Raw genomic sequence first — 22,505 nt, forward strand, 5'->3', positions numbered from 1 at the left:
GCACCAAAAAGTGACAAACGTACGCCGTCTCGTTGTGCGCCTCATTTGCCTGCTTCAGCCTTCTTTTCGGTCTTTCCGGTTCACGCGTACGGTCCGCTTCGCTTGCAACGAGCGTGCACTCCAGCCCAGCCCGGCCCAGCCCGGCCCAGCCCAGCGCACAACAAAAAGCAAAAAGAAAGGTAAACGGAAACGCTTCTTCTCTAACATAATTATGCTCTATGCGCGCATGACGCTGTTCGGGGGGGGCGGCGGCAACGGTGACGGCGGCAATGGTGACGGCGTCTTTTTGTTTGTTTTTGCTGCAGTTTGGGTGGCGAAAGTAAGTCGCGCAGGATTGTTTCGTAGAGAATAGTAGAGGAAGCAAGAGAGAAAAAGAGAAAAAATAGGAAGAGAGAGAGACACGAAAGAGACGCCACGGCGCAAGGGCCCAAAACCCAACCTTTCCCCAAACCGGGGAACCCCGTGTACGGTCGCATATCGGTGAAAAGCCTGCCAGGCCGCGCACAGTCTACGAAGGAAAATCGAGAAAATTCCTCACACCGAACCGCTCGCTGGTGGTGCTCGGTGCATCGTAGCAAGCGGCGCACGAAATTAAACGAGGTACGCAAAACGGGAAAGCTGCACCAGTTCCACCCAGGCTTGTGTGTATCTGTGTGTGTGTGTGTTTGAGATGGGCACGAAATCACGTTCCGGTTGCTGGTGATACTCCGGTTCCACCGGTGCGATGCAGCACCAGCAGCAGCATGATGTTATGCTACGAAGCCGCGCTGCAAGTTTTCTACCGAGCATCATCTCATTAATGGTTTGAAAAAGCGCGAACGCAGGAGAGATTTTGAAATTCCTGCTGCTCGCTCAACCGGGACGCACTGCTGCTTGGTGGTTAACGGGTGGTGACGCGATATGTAGCATAGAAGATGATCAAGGGACCAGAAGCAGGAGCAAAAGTTTTCCATTGTTTGCGGTACAAGCCAATACCGCCAGGACGCAAGTGAGACGCAAAAGAAAACAGTAGAATGTAATGTCCTCTTTGTCCTAGCCTCTCTCTTCTAGTGATAGAATATGGAAATAAATCTACATAGGCATACAAACACACACAACACAAAATCAGAACATTAGCATAAAGACGTCCACGATGGCCCCGGCTAATGGGTTAAATCCATTCTTCGCCATTGCTTCAATCGTATGAGCCTGGCCAGGCCGAACGTTTTGACTCACAAATGAGCCACCGCATGGTGGTCAACATCGGTACATACACTCATCTCATCTCTTTCTGTATCTGCATCTCATTGCAACGCAGCATACAATTGAAGGGTCCAACATCGGGGACCACTGGGTGGTTTTATCGCCATCGACCATCTTCAACCGCCATTTCGCAACCGCCTGCTGCTACATCTTCACCACCACGGACATCCAAGATGGCTCGTGATGTTCGCGTTCTAAGCCTCATCTAGGCAGGCGCTGGACGGTTGAGGCCAATCTGCTGACGACGGTGAACGGTGGATTTGAAATGCAAATTAACATCTCTATCGACCATCGTGCTCCGTGGATTATGACCATGTTAAGCACACATACGCGCGCCTGGACGATCGATGGCTCCATCCATCTCAGAACTAGAAGCCAGCCAGCTCGTCGGACCACTTTCGCGATTGGCTTTTTTTGTTGCCACCGGTGGTCACCGGTTTTGATTATCGCGCAGTTCGATTCACGTGCAGTTTTGTGGTCACGCATCTAACGCGTTACGTGCCGCATCGAGCGTTAAAATCGTATCTTTTCGCTCGGTTTTTATAAGAAGCCTAATGTAAAGGGGTGTTTTAATCTGTCGTTGGTCTGCCCCCCTGGTGTCATCTGTCTGTCTTCAAATTCGGTTGATGTCCTTGGCGTGAAGAAGGAGGAGAAGTGATGGTCGGTTGGCATTTCGGCGATGCAGCCGATCACCTTCAGCCGATTCGACCCGGTGGCGACCCACCGCACACATGCACGTTGACCTTTGTGCTGAAACCAGCGGCGCGCAACCTTTGGTGTTCCAAGTTCCAAGCCCGAAATGGATTTTTTTTTCTTCGCTCTAATCCGGTTCGTCCTTTCGTTGGACTTCGCGAGCCCCCTCACTGGGACAAATGTCATCGCTTCGCGTGTTTCTATCAAGCGATCGAAGAAGATGAAAAGATCCTCGCGAAGGATTAGAGAGATTCGCGTGCGTTGGCGATCGCGAGTGCGAAATGAAAGTAAACATCAACTAGCGAGCATACATGGTAGGAGAAGGGTGACCCGAATATGCCACTCAGCGAGTATGCTTTCGCATAGGACGGGGGCCGGACTACACATATTAATCTCAGCCCCCATCCCCTTCAGCGTCATCCTCCAGCTCGATCGTCATGCCATTGCATGACGCGAGCGCACGCCAACGACGGGTAACGATGTGTGTAATGATCGTAAACCGCATAAACAGCACCCAGCGCATGTTGCGAGCAGCAGCAGCAGCTGCTAATGCTGTGGGTGCCACCGTGCGCCCAAGTGACGAGGCCGAGGCCGAAGCCGAGGCGCGCTTATCTGGGTAGGATTTAACGCTTGCCTGGCCGGGGAGGAGATCACTCGCCCCTGGTTGCTGCAGGTGAAATGCATCGCCAAGAAGCGCAACAAATCAACAAAACTCTCCTCCTTGTTCTCCTCCTCCTGCTTTGAACGAGCTTGCTCACCGCGTAAACCCGTTTGGTTTGCTGACGCTGTGACGCTGCATCCATTAAATTCACTTTCCACACCCGGGTTTTGCCGGGTTGCCAAGAGACCAGCCCCGACGACGACGACGACGACGAGTTTGAGATTTTGTTTTCGTTTGCCAACACACACACACACGGACACACACAAACACTCATCATCTCGCGGTGTGCATCGATGGAGACGCTTCTTCGAATGCCAATTTCGACTCAAATGTCTGCATAGACGGCCCTCAGGCCCTTCGGCCAATCGCAGTGGAGACCATCTGTCAATTGAGACTAACAGTTGCTGCTGCGTCCATTAGGCGTCCCGCAATTCCGGACCGGACCGGAAATACGGGTTACACGGAACGAATCACACACATACGAGCGAACAAACGCGAGAGGAGATGCGATTTCAAAGCGGATCAGCATCCAGTCTCGATGCCATTCAAACGGGGAGAAGGGGCAGAAAAGTGTCGACACGAGCGGGGAGGGGATCGATAACAATTTGTTACAAGTTAGTAGCGATTAGTGTCGGCCACGGCTTCACGCTGCTGTCGCGGAAGGCCTCGGAAGGCAGCGGCGCATGTTTTGACAATTCCACTCAAGACGTCCTGAAAGCTTGTTAAGCTGATGCAAATATGCATGTTACTAATTGGTTTTCCTCCACTTTTCTCACACCGCAGGTGCGTCTCCACGCCATTGGCGATCGCGGCGATAGTCGAAATCGAACCAAAGAGGATACGTTTGACAGGTAACCTCCGCAACACTACGCAAAACATGTAGAAAAAAAAAACCAACCGATAATAAAGGTTCCCCAATTGGTGGAGGTGGAACACAATTTTCATTTCCCCCCACAAGACGCCGAGTAACTTTGGCGACACCAGACCAGACCAGACAGACGACGAACCCAGAAACTATCGCTATCAAGTCAAGAAAGTGCCCCCCCCCTGGTCGTGGTGATGGTGGTGAGGGTGTAGAATCGCGGTTATATCATCGGAGCGCGCGCGTGGCCAGTGGTTTCGTGCGTCGTCGCCAGGTCGAGTCAAGCCGCGGAATCGCGTTGCGCGATCCAATTTCCACCTTCCAGTCTGCTTGGACCCACCAAAAAAAAAACAAAAAAAAACCGTTAAAGCAAAACCGAAAGAAGAAAACAAGATCGAGCGCTCAAAACCCGCAAGGGTCACCCGTTGGTTGGGGTTTTGGTGGGGGCGCGGGGAACCCCTGGTACCCTGAACGCCGTTCCTGGTTCGATGCAGAAATGCAAAGTAACAAGCGCATAATAACCGCATCGAACGGCAGTGTCGTTCGGCCACCAGGCGTCATTCCAGCGGCGAGTCCAGCGCCAACCTGCGTGTGTGTGTGTGTGTGTGTGCGGAATCGTGGTCACAATCACAGCACTCGATGAACAGTGAGCGAGTTTTGGTGCCAACCTAGACCAGCCAGAGCACCCGGCACACAGCGAAAGACCTCAGAGAGGTCGTTCGAAGCACGGGAGTGCATAGCGCGGGTGTTTGCGAGTGGGAGAAGAAGGCGGAAAACGAAAGCAACCCAGAAAGAGAGAGAGAGAGAGAAGCAGAAGCCCATTATGCAATAATATCTTTTTTTTTTATTAAAAGCGATCATAAAACGAACGATCGAAAGCGCAGCATAAAAGTGTCCCGCACTGCTTGGGAGCTTGAGAAGATCCCGTGACCCCGTTGAGGGGTGGGTTGTTCACACCTTTAGCTGCCGAGCAACACGCGTTGTGTAGGAAATGTACGACACTACCGAGAACCCACCGGGCAGAGGCCGGTGGCGATCGCTCGGTCTCCATCTGTTGGCCGTTCTCTGGATCTACCTACGCTTCATCGTGCTGGCCATCATCATCTTCTACCTGGTGCAGTGGTACATCCGCGAGTACGATCATGATGGGGGCGATGAACCGAGCAGGCCAGGGAATAAAGGAAAGGATGAACTGTAGATGTCCGCGGAGGATCGTGTACTAAAGCAGATAAAATTTTATAAATAAACTTATAAGTCGACATGCAAGACAAGATTGGATTGCTTTTGTGGGGTGTTTCTACACCAGCAGAAAATGTTCGTTATCGCAACGAAAAAAAGAGTAAAGCGTATAAAATATGGAGCAAAGGTTTGTTTACATCTGCTTTCGATACGTTGCAGCGAGCAGTGTGTTTCGAGGATCGAGTAAAAGCAACATTGCATAAATAATGTATGTTTTGTGTCATTAAATAAAATTGAGCTAAACCGAGTTTCGTTCGTTTCCAAGGTGACAAACCGAGCTATTTTCGTTTGCAAGGTAGAAACATCTACAGATACTAGTTTTGTATTTTGTATGGATGGATCGTTGCGATATGACAATTTCGTTATCGCAACGAACACTTTCTGCTAGTGTAGGAACACCCGTAAATAAGCAGCAATCGTTCCCGCACCCAACAGAGAACGTTGAAAGTTGAAAGGTAGCTCCCGAGTGTCTGCGGTACGGTATTGCGGCACTGCTGAACGCCATATTGCCGGGATTGTTGCTGCAAGTGCTGCACCGCACAGTGCGCAAACCAACGATTGTAAGCGATTTCGCGGCACCATGAGGCAAGAACTTTTACGAGCAGACGAACGACAATCACCGCAGCCGATCGCACTTTCGTCGCAATCGAAATCGAACGGATCGTCGGATTCGATTGCGGATTGGGAACCGCCCTCACCCTGCGTCAGTGTGTGCGCTATGTATGCTGCATGAAAGCAAGCAAGCAAATGGCGACCGCGGCCGCCGGTGACCTCGCACACAATTCATGATCGCAATCCATAATTTTCGAGACCCCGACGGGCGGGTTGGAGTGGAGCTTAGTTCGGTAGTAAAATCATTATCCAGCGCCCACTCCCACTCCCTCAGTGCGATGTCGGAGGTTCAGCTCGGGCATGTCGTAAGCAGTAGTGCTGTCTGTCTGGTCTCAAAGCCAGACCGATCCGAAAAAAAACGAAAAGCAACAGCAGCAACTGAAGCATTGACGGCCATGACGGGGTGGCGCGCATGAAAGTTGAACAGCTCAAAAGGCCTCCCTCTGCTCGAGGAAAGCACAGCAACAACAGCAACAACAACGGCGGCGACTCAACCCCCCTCCCCCAGCAATGGTTCGCGAAAAATCCGCAAATTCGCGTTTTCCTTTCGAAAAGCACGCCCGGACATAGAGGAGGGATTTATGTTGGAACCCCCCCCTCGCGGGCCACATCGCTACGGGGAAAATGATTTCACTAATGAATGGGGCTGGCAGCTTTTTGGGGGTTTAGTCTGGTGGGGAGAGGGAGCTAATTTCGTTGCTTGTTGTCTAAGCGAGCTGCTAAATTATAATGTTTTTGTTTGACTTTTCCTGCTGCTGCTGCTGTTGCTGGCGCCGCCGCCATGCCGGGCAATTCTGATGGAAGATAAATCATCATCGCGCTGATTATGAAGTGATAGAGAGCGCGAACAACGACGCTGATCGTTTCCATTGACAGCCTCGGACCGGTAATTGGTGCGTTGGTTAGGATGATATGCTTCAAGCTATTAAGCGTAACAGTTAGTGAAACGGAACATATCCGTGATGAAACCGACGTTGCTAACCGTCTCATTTGAAACAGATTTCTCCCTCACTCTAATGTCATAACTCATTATGATTTTTATTTGAGAAACATAAAGTTTAATGTTTAATCTATAAAAGAAAGGGTTTTATAATCGAATGCATCAAAATCTTGGTATTTGTATCTAGGTATTCAAGTGTCATATGGACCAGGAGTTGAAAGTAGCGATCATACCTACACCTAAACGTAGTAACAAGTATAAAGTTAGTCTATGGTTGATAAATGCGACACAACATTTCAATATGGCAAATAATTGAGAGTAAATTTGACGATCAAAACAGGATCATCGATGAGTACTTCTAAGTAGCTCAGGGTTCCATATCGCTCTGTTATGCAAAACCACTAAACACTGTTCAAATCCTCTTAAATTGGCATCCTCAATGCATGAAAAGGCAGATATCTCTACCTAAACGACTTCATCCGCACTGGATTCCGTTTATTAGCTTAAAGCCCGATGCTCAGCAGCTCAACCAAACACCGATGAGCACCACCACCAACAATGCCGTCCACCCGCCTCCCCCAAAAACCATCCCGACACGGAACGGAACGATCTCATTTGATTGATACAAATCACCCCCTTCACCCCCTTCGCCTTCACAACCTTGATTGGCGCTTTTACCTGAGACCTGATTTACGTAACTTGCTCGCGGAAAATGCTCGCGTACCATCGATCACGATCGGCGCTACCGCACGCGCCAGGCCTTACGAGACAGGCAAACCGTCGTGGACGCTGGCGCAAGAAGGGCTGGCGTGCTTTTAATGCGGCATGGTACGGCACGGCACGGCACGGCCAGCCCGAGCGGTTGAACCGAGGCGAAGGTTGCAATATGATGATGATGATGATGCTCCAATCCAATTCAAAACCGCTCCGGTATTGCTTATGCTAGACGACGAACACCAGGACGACGACGACGACGACGCTGCTCACCATGTTTCGTCTGCTGCGGACGCAAATCATTGCTTTCTTTTACCCCAAACCCCCAACCGTCAGCACCACCGTCCATTTCGTTCCGTTCCGTTTGATTTGGTACCGTTCCGGTCCTTGGCCCGTCCGTTCGTCCGTTCGTTCGTTCGTCAGTTCGTCTGTCTGTCTGTCTGCCATCGCTTTCAACGCCGGCGTGTGTGCGCGCGCGCCCGTTCGTTAGTGCACTTCAGTGCGAGTGCATTTTGAATGCACGTTTGGCCGGCCGTCTCCCTTCCTTCCTTCGCAGTTCGCAGACTTTATGTCATCGAGTGTCGAGCGTTTTTTTTTTGTGGATGAAGAAGCAGAGAAGAAGCTACAGTAAACGCTTGTGTTTCAACGTCAAGCGTCCACTTTAAACTAACAAGCCACAGCACAGGTTGCATCTTAACGAACGGTTGTTTTTGCCTTATTTACTAACGTGCACGTTTTGTTCCTCGCTTTTCCTCGACAGATTTCACACTCACGGACACGCACGGACTGTGCGGCTGGAGGTGCGCGAGGTGGAGCAGCGGATGGCGTGAAGTGATGGAATAGTGTAAATCAACGACATGCGTTTATAATTAACATACGTACACACACGCGCGCGTGGAGCGTAGAAAATCATAGGGAACTGGGCATGCTATCAAACGCTCGATAATAGAAGAAAGATGAAGGCTAAATGACTCCAGAACAAGTCGTTGTGCGTGGTGGCCGCCATCTTCGATTCGTTCCATACATTTTGCTGATTATTTATCATCATATTGTATTTCATCATTTAGGCTCGTTTTGTGTGATTGCATGAAGTGTCCACTAGTGCATAGTAGTGTCTGAGTGTTTCCAGCCGAGTGCCCAACAATTACTTTCGGACGTCATTTCAAGAAGTTGAAGACCGATTGGAGGTCGCGTTAAAGTGATCGAGAGCGCTGCGTGCGATTAGCGGCGATCTTGCACGTCGTAGTCGCACCTTCTCGGAGTTTCCAGAGACGCGACGGTTTCTTCTTCGGTGCCGCAAAATAGATTACAAACAGGTAAGGTTTTGGCGGGCTTTTCCCGGGTCTCGAGCACAAGGCGGACGGCGCTGCGCGACCTTCAAAATCGACGTTCGGGGTTTTTTTCCTCGTCGCACAGTGACGAGGTCGCGATGCGTTGGCTAGAAAATTGTTTCAGCGTTTCACGAGGAAGTTCCCCGTAGCAATGAAGCGCGTGAATCGGTTCCGGAGGCAAATAACATTCGCTTTCCGTCCGCTCGGTTTACCAGGTTGCGAAGAAGATTGAGCAAGAATGAAGCTACGCGGAAGAGCATGCCAGTGGGTCCTTGTAGGTAGGAGATTGTCCTTAATTGAGGGCAGTTCTGGTTTATTGTGACAGGCTATCGAACAGCCATCGGGAATTAATTCGCGTCCCTTTTATACATCTTTAACGTCTAAAAACGTCTCATTTGTGAATGTTTTTATGCAGTCATTAAACTTTTTTTTGCTATATTGAAACTATCACTTTGCAAGAGTATTAGGTCGTAAAGTTTAAAACTATCTTTACATGCAAAACATAGCCATCGATTCCAGGAATGTATGTCTACAAACGTGCATTGTTGTGGCGATCGGCATCGTATCTGAAACAATCGATTTTTTTTTCCTGTTAGATAGATATTTTCTTCTGATAACGTATTGCTGTCAAGGGTTTTTAAACTTAAAAAAAAATTAAATTCTGGTAGCTCCAAATGCTACTTTTTAGGTGTGTTATAAAATTTCGTGTCACAAAGGAGTTGTTTATCAAGGATATAGGAGGAGGATCAATATTGTTTATAAAATCGCCAGGTTTACGCGATGCCGTTGTAATGAAAGCTAAGACTTTTTTTCATAAATTCAGAAGGATTGGTTCAGAATTTTGAATGCTACGATGGATAACAGGACTTTGATCAGGTTAGTTTTGAAAAATCGCTTCAAAGTTGCAAGATCGAAAGAGGCAATTATTCCAAATTTTCTACAAAATTTGCATGAAACGTTCGCCATTGAGGGAAAATTGTAAAGCAGTTGTCGCGAAGAAAATTTAAATACTATAGACCTCCCTTCAGCGCCATGGCAACGGCTTCACAATTAAATGCAGTATGGGATGGCTGTGGCACATGATCTGCCTACCGTTCCCACCGAATTATGGAACCCATTATTTAGGTAACACACAGAGTCACAACACAACCCGGCACGGCTCGGCACGGCTCAGGTTCGATCACTCTCGAGAGTGAAATTATGAAATAAACAGCCAATCAATCGAAGCGAACGAAATCGAAATCGAAAGCGAACAACCGGACTCGCATCCGATCTCGCCGGAAAGTGAAACACTGCGCCGGCTTGCGCGCGTGTGTGTGTGTGTGTGTGTGTGAGCTCTCCACACTTGCTCCACTTGAGCGAGAGATGCCACACGGTGTGAAAAACCACCGTATTAACACACCAACACCTCTCGCTCTCGGTGAGCAGAGAACTGGCGAGGCGAGTGATAAGGGGCCATCGTCGAATCTGTCATCAGGAAGCGGGAAAAACGTCAGCACGGAACACGGCACGCCGCCCCACCTGATCGAACCGAAAAGTGGTTCTCTTCCGGATGAGAGGGCCCCGAGAGTTGCGAGTTCCAATTGTTGTGCGTTTCATAATTCATGAAATACACACCGCACCGCACCAGGTTACAGCATGGCCGAAGGTCACACCGTATAGTGCTGCAGATTGGTGTGTGCGCGCGTGGCCATCGTTGCCGCCGAATCTTAATTGCTCCAAGTTGCGTTCCGCGTACCTCCTGCCCCCGCGCAATGGTTTCGTTTCATCATGGTTCCGAGCCAGCAAGAAGAAGAAGAAGAAGTCTGCAGCAACGTGAACTCCTTCTCGCGCTCGCAGTTTCGTTCTATCCATCAACATCCAAGCTAGCGCTGTCCTGGTTGCTGTGTGCTGCTGTTGCCACTTCTAATCCATTCACAACACCACTTTTCGAGTGGAGTGGAACAGCGTGGACTGTACCGGGAATTGACAGTCACTACTGCCACAGTCTGCGCACCGCCCTGGGAAAAGGTGATTGTTCCATTCACTTTTCTAGCTTCACAGCCACACCCGCCAGTGACGCACTACCAGCCAGCCAGCCAGCCAGCCAACCAGCCAGTCAGCATTAGCGGCAGCAGCAGCAGCTGTTGAGTTGCAAACAAATTGGCTCGATCTCCCGAAAGGCACACGAAAAGTCTTAGCGGATCGCGGAGCGGGAGTCTAATGAGTCTTTCAGTGGCATTAGATTGGACGCACGGAGCCACGGATCTCAAGGCCTTGCGTTCAAACAATCGCTGCCCATAAATCGCGCTCCAGCAAACGGTGATGAGGGCAACGTGATAATGTTGAACAAAGTGTATGCGTGTCCGCTGAACCCAAAAAGAGGGGTGGAGGGGAGGGAGGGTGGTGGCGCAGTGTTGGCCGCATAAATCCCGCGGAATCCCGCGAACCCACTCACCGGTTCTAGGTCCGACGACCGAAGACCGAAAGACCATTAGCGCCATAATAAATGATCGAGCGCAGTCTTGGCTGGAACAGCGGCACCAACCAGCAACAACCCAAGGTTATGGCGATCACAGCTCACTGGCTGAGGACCGTGCACTGGTGGGAACCCCATCAGCTAATCGGCGGGGGATCCTTATCGGAATTGTGTCCTACTAAGCGCTCCGGGATCGGTTTTTTGTGTTGGAACTGAAAACCCACCCCAAAACACACACACACACAGGCACACACAACAAACCCGTTCGCTTGATCCGCAACGACGGAAGTGGTTCGGAAAGTTCAGAGATAATTTATTCGAAAACACACAACATTCAACAACGACATTCATCCTTTCGTTCCATTCCAAGCTACACTAGTAGGCCGTGCTGCTGCTGCTGGCAGTTTGTTGTGGTGAGCGTGTTGGGAATTGAAGGTCGTCTTTGCGTAATGCCGTGAGCGACAGGAGTAGTAGACCTCGGGGCACGACCAGCAGGCGTGGTGTTGTTGCTGCTGGCTGTCAACGCCGGGATTGTCAACGCCTGCCAAACACAGTGACTGCAACATGCAAAATCCCTACCATTAGAATCCGCCTAGCTGCGAGTGATCAGAACACCGAACCGTGGTCCGTGGAGATTGGTCGAACTGGTTTACTTTCGCTTGCACCGAGCGGTTCTCTCGAGATTCCTTCCTAGTTCTTTGCTAGCGAGACACACAACCAGCAGCAGCAGCAGCAGCAGCAGCAGCAGCAGCAGGTCTTGCTGGCGTTCACGGTTCACTCTCCTTCAAATGCTTGACCGCAATCGATGATGAAGCCGTGTGCAGGCGCGGCATAACATGTGGTTCGACGGGATCATGATCGCTATCGGGAGTCGGGTTTTGTCGGGAGCCCGGCAACCTGGACCAGCGCCCGGACCAGCTGCCGGTTGCACAATCGAATTCGCAAACAGTTTCGCGCTGTTGCTCCAGTTTTTAAGCACGCCATGCATTGGCCTCGAGGCCGCCAGCAACAGCAGCATGACAAACCGCACACTGTAAGTGGATTACCGACAAATGCAGCGCGCGAGAACGGTTACGCTGTGTAGCACACACGTTCACTTTTACAACACTCTGCGCTGAGCTGCGAGCTCGCCGACGTCATTTCTTGGGGAGCGCGATCTTTCGACGCGATGGTTCTGGCTGGCATTTGACGCACATCGCGGCGCCATTTGTCAAGTGACCATCCCACGTGCCATTGTGGCCAGACTGACTACTGGCTTTTGGGGAGAGGGATTACTGCCGGCGCAGTAGCTATAGGTCAAAGTATGACACCCATAAGAGCAAGCGCACAACGAACGCTCGTAAAGGTGCGCACCGATGACGATATCATAAAGCGGGATTTGTTCATATGCCGTCGCTGACAAAAGACGCATCACCACATCATCGGTTAAGCGCAATCATAGGATTAGAGAGCACGTGCTTATTGGGCATAAGGTGTGCGGTTGCGCAAGGAAGGACATCGTTTCGTTCGTTGCTTATGGCCATCTCGAGTGCTGTGCAGAGCGTTTGAAAGGCATCGCAAAGCAATCGCAAATCACTGCGCAGCAAACGGTGGTTCCTTTCCAATTTCGGGGTGGCTCGTCGCTCGTCGAGCCCTTGGATTAGAACGGCACAATCATCCCTGGATGATGTAAGCAAAAGCGTTGATCAGATCGATCGCATCATAACTCCAAGAGCTTAGAACGAGTGTGCCTGGATCTGGATCCAGGAGGTCTGAATCTTTCTGTGGGATCGCGTTTGTATGACGAGATTCGCTCTTCAACCTCTGGCACCTTTTGGCCCGGTTTGACGGCGTTGAGAAGATCGATCGCACCAAGATCGTGATGCGCGCCGTTCCACGATGAAGCAATCGATTGACGACCCGTTGGCAATGCAGCTTCACTTTCACCTCCATTCGAATTCTCTCTACTGTGCATTTGATTTGCACGTTTCAATAGGTCTCTTTACCAGACTTGCATTTAAAGTGCATCCAATGGCGGCTACAAGAAATCATTATTGATCTATTCCGCGATTTAAAGCTCCTACCAATGGAAACGTCGACCAAGGATCTCTTTTTGGGTACATCTTATCGTCATACTCGAAACACCCAATACGCTTCGCTTTGTTGCGAAACTCTTTCACCCGTCGGAATAGCGGCTCTCAAGGTGATCACCATTAGTCCGGTGGTGGCCGTTGCGTACCGTTGTCCAGTTCTGGAAACCTCCTTCACCGTTGCAGGGTATTGCACTGTTGCTGGCGGCCAAAAATACGCCATTTTCTGCTGGCCAAAACAAACACAGCACCGTTTCACCGCACCGCGGCCGCTACTGGTGCGTAGCGTGATGGCTCGAGTAATTAAACCGCAAGCAATAAGACAGAACCTGACCCCAGCTTCGGCACCACCACTACCAGGCTCGGTGGACCGGAGTGGCTGAAAAAGGAATAAAAAGTGACCAGTCAGTTTGGTTCCTATATTTGCGGTGCCTGGCGTGTGCCACATGAAGGCGATAGTGCAAAAGTGAACGTTTTCTGTCGCTGCTATTGCTGCTGCTGCTGCTGAAGGACATCGAGTGTCGAGGGCGAGCGGTCGCTAGTCGCTAGCCGCGGACAAGCTTGCACTATCAATCTTGTTCGGCTGGGACTGGTTCTTGGGGCGTGAGTGTACGAAAGAGTGAAGCGAAGGAACAGCACGAGAACACGCCCGGTAGTAGCACTGCCGGTCACTAGGCATGCCAACTCCACCGTGCAGCGTGCGTCAACGAACGAATCAAGTTACCTGTTTTACAAGAATACGAGTCCCGGGAGTGGGGAAGCCAGCGTAGAATGGGTTTCCATTTCATTTAAACCGCATCTCGATTCAAACGACTTCAACGACAGCGATGCAAGCGACGAACCTTTCTCGTGCTACAATCAGCATCTCGCTGCAGCTAGTCCATTCAGCACAGTACGCACGTAACGCATGGTGAGGCCCTACCAATCCCGGACAACATAATTTACAATGCCATTGCGTGGCCATTTCCATAAGCCATTAACGAGCGGCTCGCGCGATCGCGATTCTTTATGGAGACTCCGACCGGGCTTTGTGTGGTGTTGGCCCCTTGGCAAGCGATTTCTTGGGGTTCTCGGGGGTGCAGAACCCACGAGCACAGCACCGAACAACATCAAAAAGGCAGGAAGCAACAAAACAAACAACAAATGCCAACAACTTTTATTGTTGGTCATGCTGGTGTGGCTCGTCGGCCATAAGCGCACATAAAGAACGTGACGAGGTAAGCCGAAACGAGACGAGCGGAGTGAAGGGGGAAAACAAAAAGCCACTAACTCAAGTGATGTGAACTTCGCAGGCACTGTCCCTGCTGCCAGCTACAGCTTCCGCACTTCCGTATCGTCTTCCATCGCGGCTTCCATCGGTAATAACCGTTTCACGCAGAAAGCCCTTTGCAGACCAGCGCGAGTTGCACCGCGCGCTCCATGCCGCCCAACACTACACCAACTTCCCTCTTTCCGATCGCCACCAACCGAGCGGTAAACAGCGGTAGCTGTCAGCTTAATGACCGGTTAAAAGTTATGACTGCCAGCCGAGCGTTCGCCCGGCAGAGCAGCAGCCCACAAAGAACCTCACCCTTGGCCGACCGTCGTCGGTCGGTGCAAAAGGCGAAGAACATCTTGATTGTCGCGCCCGGTGAGAGGGAGGGGCTTGGATTGTGTTTTAGGACGCACAGGCTACGGACACAGGCTACCGGTACCGTGCTGCGTTTATGTGGCCGAGGCTGGCTACACAAAAGGCATCGGCGGGTAGCGGCCTGACGGAGCAATGCGGAAGCAACCAGACCTGCTGGACTGCCTGGACAGTTTTGTCTCGATGGTCCCGTGTCGTGTCCGTGTGTTTGATCTCTTTCAAATCGCCCTCGATCGCCATTAGCCAGGGGGGAAGGCTCGACTTTGTTACCAGCCGAGCTTCCGGCACCGCGTTTGACAATTGTGGGCGCGAATGATGATCGAATATATGGTTGTTGAATGCTTTTGAGTTGGAGATGCCTTGAGTAGTTGAAAAGGAGTACGTCAGTACAATCTTTGACAGCTTGTAAGTCGATACTACCAACTACTCTAGTCAGTTTTCTTCAACAATAGCTAACCAGAGAACGTTGTAGTGCCTTAAAGGACTATCCCCTGATGCTTTACACTCAGTATAGAGCCGCAGGAATCTTTAGCATCACACGCTGCTCGCTCGAATCAGCAACATCGAATCACGGCGTCCGTACCAGACGGAGGCGTCAAGATATGCGCCAAGACATGCGCCTGACGATTCATCTGCGTCTGCGTCTGCGGTGCGGTACTTTGATTGAGCTGCACGATAGCGCCTCTACACTCTGTTGTATGGCCCCCCGAGGGGGGTTTTTTTTTGGGGTCGTTGCTGTTTCTCATTGTCGGTGGCCCCGTGTGTGCGAGACGCGCGAGATGTGCGATTATGCGATCACAACGTCAACGAAGACGAGCCCGCGACGCGCGTCGGGGCGTGATGTGCTCAATTCGCTTCGCTTCATTGAGAAAACGCAGCTCGCTCGTCAAGGTCAGCGGTCAGAGGAGGCGCCGCTCGGTTTCCTTATCTGCAACATCACCCTACCCACCCCCGGAGGGCGGGGCGGGCCCCACAACCAAAACAAAGCCTGACTGATCGGTTCCTTTTATTCGCAGGTTAAAGTATGAAAAAGATCCGCCGATGGCTGTTACTATTTGCGGGTGAGTTTCCATGTGTGTGTGTGTGTGTGTGTGTGTGTGTGTGTGTGTGTGTCGTTGGAGGAGTTATCGGACCGTGTCTAATCCGGACATTTGTTTTTTCGTTTCTGTTTTTTTTTGTTTTTAATCGACCACTGCAGTCATTATAGCGCTGATGGTGCGAGTGGACGGTTTGAAGGCAACGTCGTTGATCTTTGGCCGCGGTCCAGCCACCACCACGACGACAACGACCACCAGCACGACGACGGCCGCTACGTCAACCACGGAAGAGTCGGCCGAAGCTGAGGACGAGGTAAGTCGCAATAGTAGTAGTGGTAGTAGTAGTAGCAGTAGTAGTAACAGCGCCCAATGCTCACTGGCTCCGGCGCTGGGCCGATATTACCGCTACGGGGCCAGCCAAGCGGTGGCCTAATTTTGTGGTCCGGTGGGAGTTTATGTAATTTCGATTCGCGTTCCACGTTCCTCCTGCTGCACTGGAACACGCGCGGAAGACATTGTTGGTCGGTGTGACGTGACGCGTGAGTTATGTTGTGATGCGTGCCACCCCACCCCTGATGTGGCCAATGCAGTGAGCCATCACGCGGCGTCATCACGGCACAGTAGCACAGTAGCTCCCTAGGACCCGACGCCATCGGTGTCGTTGTCCACGGGACTTCATAACTGTGACGTGTCAGTATGAGCTTCAATCCTCCGTTCCGCAGGAGGTAGTGACCCCAATTTCTTGCTGCAGTTCCCGTCCCGTCGTGGGACAAATGTCACCCTAAGGTCCACGGCACGAATTTCGAGTTTCCAGCCAACCTCAAACACACAGCCATTAACCTTCTTCGCCTTCTTCTCGTTGGCGCTTCCGACATAAAAACCACCATTCGAACCCGGGGCATTCGAGCTGACGTAATGTTGCACTGCGTAGGTCCGCCTGCTCGTCTTCGGCTGCTTCTCCTCGTCGTCGTTGTCCCCGTCGGTAACGAAAACTGGATTTCGGGCAATGGCCTTCCCTCCCGCGGTGTTCGAGACCTACTGCTTTGGCATTTTTGGCGGAACGCGGGTGCCCGGATGCATCCGCCAACCTCATCATCCTTACCCAACATATACTAGTAATAATATGAACAGGGCAGAGGAAACCCGCACCCGAAAAGCCGCAAAACCACAAACCACCTCACCTGACGGTGACGTAATACGCGATGGGACCGAGTGGCTGCAGCGCGCTTCGAGCAGCATCTTCGGGTTGGTTGTAGGGCGCCTCATTAAGGTTAGGGTTTCAACGCAACACACAGAGCGGTCCGATAAGAGACCAGTATTCCACCCCTAATGCTGTACAAGGTCAATCGCTCGCTACCACTCGAACAGGGTCTTTGATCTTAGAGGACCACTGAAAGGTCTCGTTAAGGGGTTTGGTTTCGTTAGCTAGATTCGTCTCAGATAATGTCGCCATAAATTGGGCTGATTAGGAAGCGATCAATCGGTTTACATGCGGCGTTTTAAGCACGCTGAGACCTATGGCAGGATGTAGCATTTTACATTTCATTCGTTGGCCACCCCTGAGTGAACGAATTCTGTCAATTTTATGTATCTGACTCCAGTTTATTGTTGCTGCTAGAACCTGATTTGTGTGTGTGTTCTACAACCCATTTGCATAACAGGTTTTCGGCCGCTTGCTCATCCACTTTCAACAGGCTTGCTGTGATCTATTCTGCCGCTGAAGATGTTGCTAGAGTCAAGCCACCGAGATATCGCCAAACGTCAAAACAGGTTCCATAAAGTAAACACTAGCAGTGAGCCCAGATGAAATGGAAATGAAAGAATCCTATACTCAGAGATTGAAACTATGAAGATGATCTAGTATTCCTCAATAAGAGTGTAGAAAGGGTACAAAATTGTTCAATTTGACGATTCCAAACTGTCTGGTCTGGACCAGAGCACGGTTCAAGGCCACGGTGTACTTGAGAAACGATCCGTTTTTGGGATCGTTACTCACCGCAATACTATGCAGCACAACTTCCAAATTACTTCCATCAACAATCAATTGGAACAACAAACCACAAACTTTTCAACCGACTACCGACTTCGGATTACCTAATGTTGCGTAGTATGATTAGCACCTATCCTTCTCCCTCTTCTCCTATACTCCTTCCTCTGCTCCACAACACTTACCTAATGGTCACGAGACAATTCTGCCTGCCCCGGATGCGAAGTCGGCCATTGCCATGGAACATTTCGCTTTTTTTCGTGATTCGTTTTACCGCCGCAGACGACCGTCGGGAAATCGGGTCAATCTGTGAGGTCTGTGTGGCCAAGAAAAGTGAAATCCAAATCGCGCCACCTCGCTCCTCCTGCCTCGACCTAATTGGGTGCTAATTATCAGTACAGTGCTGCTGCACAACAGCCCAACTGCACCGGACCGGAGGGGTGAACCGATTTGACACGTTTCGTGTCATGTTGCCCAGAAGGCTGGTGGTCTGGTCTGTCGGGCCTCGAACCGTCTTAACCACGGTTCTGTGTATCCCTCAATGCCGTCGCGGCCATTACCACCAGGGAGTATGTGTGTGGGTATGTGGTGGTGTAGCAGTCGAAGGGACAAAAAGCAACCGTTCACCGTTACGTATGAGGAACTGGCTAAGGGCCTCGCGACTGATGGATGGATGGATGGATGGACAACATGGTTCGTAAACGGTGGCCTAGGTTAGTTCATGTAATGCGTCGAACCGGCTGTAATGCAACTGCCCAACGCGCCCGGCCGGTCATAACGGCCACAATGACTACGGGATAATCGAGGGCAGTAATCGGGAAGCAGCGGGACGACACACATTCCAGAAGTAGAGCAGCCGGGGGCCTGCACCAGCCAGCAAACGTGCAAAGTCTTTATGTAACGTCATGCTACTGCTACTGCTACTGAATGCAGTGCTGTCTAGTGTTATGCCATTTGATCTACCCTGGCTTCATAACCTAAAAACCATTACAAACGCGACGCGGGGCACGTCATACCGTCGATCATCAGGCATACTACATGGCTCGGATCGAAAAGGTCCAATCGAATGGTGCAAATGGTGACCACCTCACCCTCCCGCTGCGTCGGACAGGAGGATCTTCATCAATCATTTATTGAAATGGCAATGCAAACAACACTTATAAACAGTTGCAACCCTCGGACCGCCTCCAGTGTGTCTTTGTGTGTTGCATAAGATAAGAACAACCTAATGGAGACCTCGGAGATGAACATACAAGCGGATATCGTCGCCGTCGTTTCTGGCACACACATTCAAACGACACAATAACGTCCCTTTGGCGTCCCTCGGAGGGGCGATATACAAACGAAAGTTACGATCATAGACCATTATTTAACCTCACTTTTGGCGGGAACAAGCAATGGCCGTCACTGCGTAGTTCGCCATGGCGATGAGCTGTGGTTGCTGCGCTCATGTAGACAACTCCAGCACATCATGGACCGGATCAGGTTTTATGTAGCGGACCACAGCCGACACAACGACAGTTCACTAACCTTCCCAAAGGCATAGGCATGTTCGGATGCCGCGTGCGTCCAGTGGGCGTTGTAATGACACAATTAGAATGCAAATCTCGTCCCCTCCCCGAGGAAGGTGCGGTTCTCTGCTGTTTGATGCCCCTGTTCTGCCGCAGGTACGAAAGTGGACGCGTTCTCTCTCTCTCACACACACACTTGTAGTCGCTGTCTGGTGTTGTGCCCGAGACAGCACGATAATATCTTTATTCCCGGACTCGGCCGGTCTTGTACTATACTTTCACAATTGGCGTACAGTACTGGTCATATGGTGGTGAATGAGAAAGCTGCTCCAAATGCCACGCTACCAGACGCATGCATGAGCTCAACTGCAACCCATTCCCGACGTCGTCACCGTCGTCGTCGTTGTCGTCGTCGTTAACTATCCCACGTCAACAAAACCACGAACGCAGTCGAACCGAGGCCAAGAAGTTTCGCCATGCATCCGAGAGAGCCGTTCTACTTCTGCCTTCCTCCAAACAGACGCCTTCACACACACACACACACACACGCGCGCGCGACTTGCGACACCTTTAACCGTCTCGTGGCAATTACGTTTTGTTTTAACGTGGCGCGTGTTTTGCGTGTTTTTCGCCGGTGCGCCAAAACGATCGGGCTTCGGAAAACCTTGGCTCTATGAACCGTTACCAACTACCATCGCCATCACCGTTTCGCGGTCCAATGTTCTCGACCCCCCCCTCCCCAAAAAAAATCACCACGATACAGCACGTGCCAAGACTTGGCACACGAATCCAGTACCCGGTATTGTGCATTGTGCATTGAGCTGGCGCACGAGAACGCGAGAATTGCGTAGCTTCTACTAGGGGCAGGGGAGGGGTGGGAGTTTCGACCTTTCAGTCCCCCCGCGCACCGGGCTGGGGGGTTTTTTGGTTCCGTGGCTTCATTCTAAGGTCCCACCGACAGTCATTCACACTCGGCGATTGCAACAACCAACGCGCTAGAATCTTGTCTTACGCCTTTGCGTGTCTTGGCAACGGACCACACGCACCACCAACGTCACCACCACCACCAGCCGGTCAGCGGTTTGCGCAAATGTCAGATTCGTCGTCGTCTTCTTCCCATGGCCCGGCCGTCGGTGTAATTGATAGCCGACGGTCGGAACTGCCGGATAAGGGTAAGGGCGATCGTCGGACGCGTCGGAGCGCGTGACTAATGGTGCCGGTGACACACATCAGCAGACGGCGCATATCGGTTATCGGCTCATTAACCTTAACCTATTAAACGGACGCCGCATAAGGGTCGCGTAAGGGTCGCGAGCAGCCTTAAGCACCCCAAGTGTCCAACTAGTCAACGCTCCACAGGTCACTTCGATCACGTTCGTGTGTCTTAGTTCGTTCGCAGCAATTGAATCTTCGAATAATAGTTAACGGGAATCGACGAGGGTTTGGAGTATTCCCTTCCATTGGAGGTGACCGAAACCGAGCCTCAAGTTGCTCAACACCTCATTGTCTTCCTCACCTCCTCCGCCAGGGGACCCAGTCCCGTTGATTGGAAATTGGTTTGCATAAATGGTGATCCGATGCCGGGCACGTGATCAGACGCGAGTGTTGGTCCGGTCCGGCAGTGTCATCGTCGTGTGGCGTGTGTTGCCTTTTAAGGCCTTCAATCAGGCCTCTGTATCTTTTGTACCACACACAACCTTTCTTGCGTACGATGGAAGGACGGGCCTTGGTTTGGCATGTAATACACCATGATCGTATCCTTTATGCAAATGGAACGTTTCCGGTGGACAGTGACGGAATCGCCATTTCTACGGGGTTCTTTTAACCAGCGTTCGCGAGTTGACCTTTCCCCGTGTGCCTTGAACTTGACCTGAGAAAGCAATCTCGCATTGTAGTAAAGCATCATAAGCATTGTAAGGACTACAAAAGCCAAGCATTCATCCGAATACTACTTTCTGGTCGATTTGCAGACGCCGCAAAACGATCCCGGGACACGGTAGTGGACCCAAAATTATGACTTAATGGCTGCGATCGATCCAAGGCATTCCGAATGCATCTCACGGTACGGTGCGATGACTCAAGGGGACGGAGGAGGGCGCTTTCAGTTCCGTTGCGCCGCCGTTCATTGGAATCGCACTCACGCCACGAAATAAAGCAAAACCCCAGACCGCCTGGAAGAAATTTCGTTATTGAAAATGGCAAGCAGCACCGCGCACGATCACGGCTTGCATCAGAAGTGGCCCCGTTACCGGGGAGGGGGAGGCGCCATCGCTACCGATCGAGTAGCGATCGAGTCGACCGATAGTTTCCTCCACCAGCGCTGAGCTAATTTCTCTCCGATCCAATCGGATCCGATCCATTACAACACCCTTTCCTTCGGTGTCCTTCGACGAATGGCAATGAGTTGCGCGTCGCGATCTCCTGGCGCTGCGCTCGCGCCAGTGGTTCGTCGCTTTGGCATACAAATCACTCCGCTAGCGGACTGGTAGACCTTAGATAATTTGTTTCACACCCTTCACGCTTAGATAATAGCCGAAACCGGCGACGGACGGTTCGGAATTGATAATCAAATTTGAGGGTTAGAGCGTGCGGTGCTTCCATTTCCAATGCTCCTGGAACAACATATTAATATTTAACCATTTCGGGCGCTTGATGATTCACTAGCAGTGCCGGTAGTCAGTGACGAGCGTGTTTCACTTAGCGTGTTCATGGTTTGGCTTCCGATTATGGGTCCTGGTGTACGCGACACCAAAACTCAACGGTGCGCCGGTTGTGCAACGAACTCCTCGAACTCTTCAATCATGGGAAAGTGCGCTGTGAACATCTCCGTTTTCGGTTTGAATTTTCTGTGAATTTCCCAGAAGCTTCACGGCCTGACGATCGACCAGCGGTGTCGAAGCGCGGTCGGATCATAAATTAAGACACCGTCCAACGTTGCGAACTCATATCGATAATGGGTAAACGTTTTCATTTGCGTTGCCGCAACGCAACACAACCGTTACCATACCATTTATCACTCTGTTCTCCTGGCCTGATCTTCTCCACCCAACTCGACTGGGTAATCCATTTTGAGTGGCTCGATTACGCAACAAGGGTCAACAAACTGGCCACTGGCCAATGGTGCGCCCTGGTGTGCAGCACAGAAGAGTGAGATTCTGTTGCTGATCACCGTAGATCACTAATGAAGAGTTGTTGGGAGCGATGTTCAACATCATTGTCATGATAAGACAGCGTGGTGCTGTGTGGCGTGTCGAATTGACATTGCATCTTGGTGTAGAGGAGCCCCAAATGCTCTTCACCTTGCCATAGAAAAGCTGTAGCTTTTTTTTCACTGTCGATGCGCTTTTCACGTCTCTCGTAGCTCATCATCATCATCTTCATCATCACGATCATCATAATCATTTTCGATGAATTCATCACTCGCCTTCGCGCCTCTTTCGGTTTTCTTTTCTTTTCGAAACTCCGGCACCGGTGGATCAGGTGCGGTGCGGTGCGGTGCGGTGAGTGAATTTGAATTGCATT

The 22,505-nt window shown here is 51.1% G+C and overlaps 1 protein-coding gene across 6 annotated transcripts in view; it reads left to right on the forward strand.

Moving 5' to 3' along the window:
• Positions 1-22,505, forward strand: part of LOC125954589 (uncharacterized) — a 30,056-nt gene that overhangs the window by 3,253 nt on the left and 4,298 nt on the right. For 2 of the 6 annotated variants that reach the window (XM_049685029.1, XM_049685027.1), the window contains exons 2-5: positions 7,724-7,807; positions 8,031-8,279; positions 15,465-15,509; positions 15,647-15,798. In XM_049685029.1, coding sequence (XP_049540986.1) covers positions 15,473-15,509; positions 15,647-15,798 — 189 coding nt within the window. In that variant the 5' untranslated portion in view covers positions 7,724-7,807; positions 8,031-8,279; positions 15,465-15,472. Of the gene's footprint in view, positions 1-3,379; positions 3,448-7,723; positions 7,808-8,030; positions 8,280-15,464; positions 15,510-15,646; positions 15,799-22,505 lie in introns of those variants that run through there. The other 4 variants (XM_049685028.1, XM_049685031.1, XM_049685033.1 and 1 more) reach the window with 4 other exon arrangements.

This window comes from Anopheles darlingi, chromosome 3, assembly GCF_943734745.1.
Source record: "Anopheles darlingi chromosome 3, idAnoDarlMG_H_01, whole genome shotgun sequence".
Lineage (NCBI taxonomy): Eukaryota > Metazoa > Arthropoda > Insecta > Diptera > Culicidae > Anopheles > Anopheles darlingi.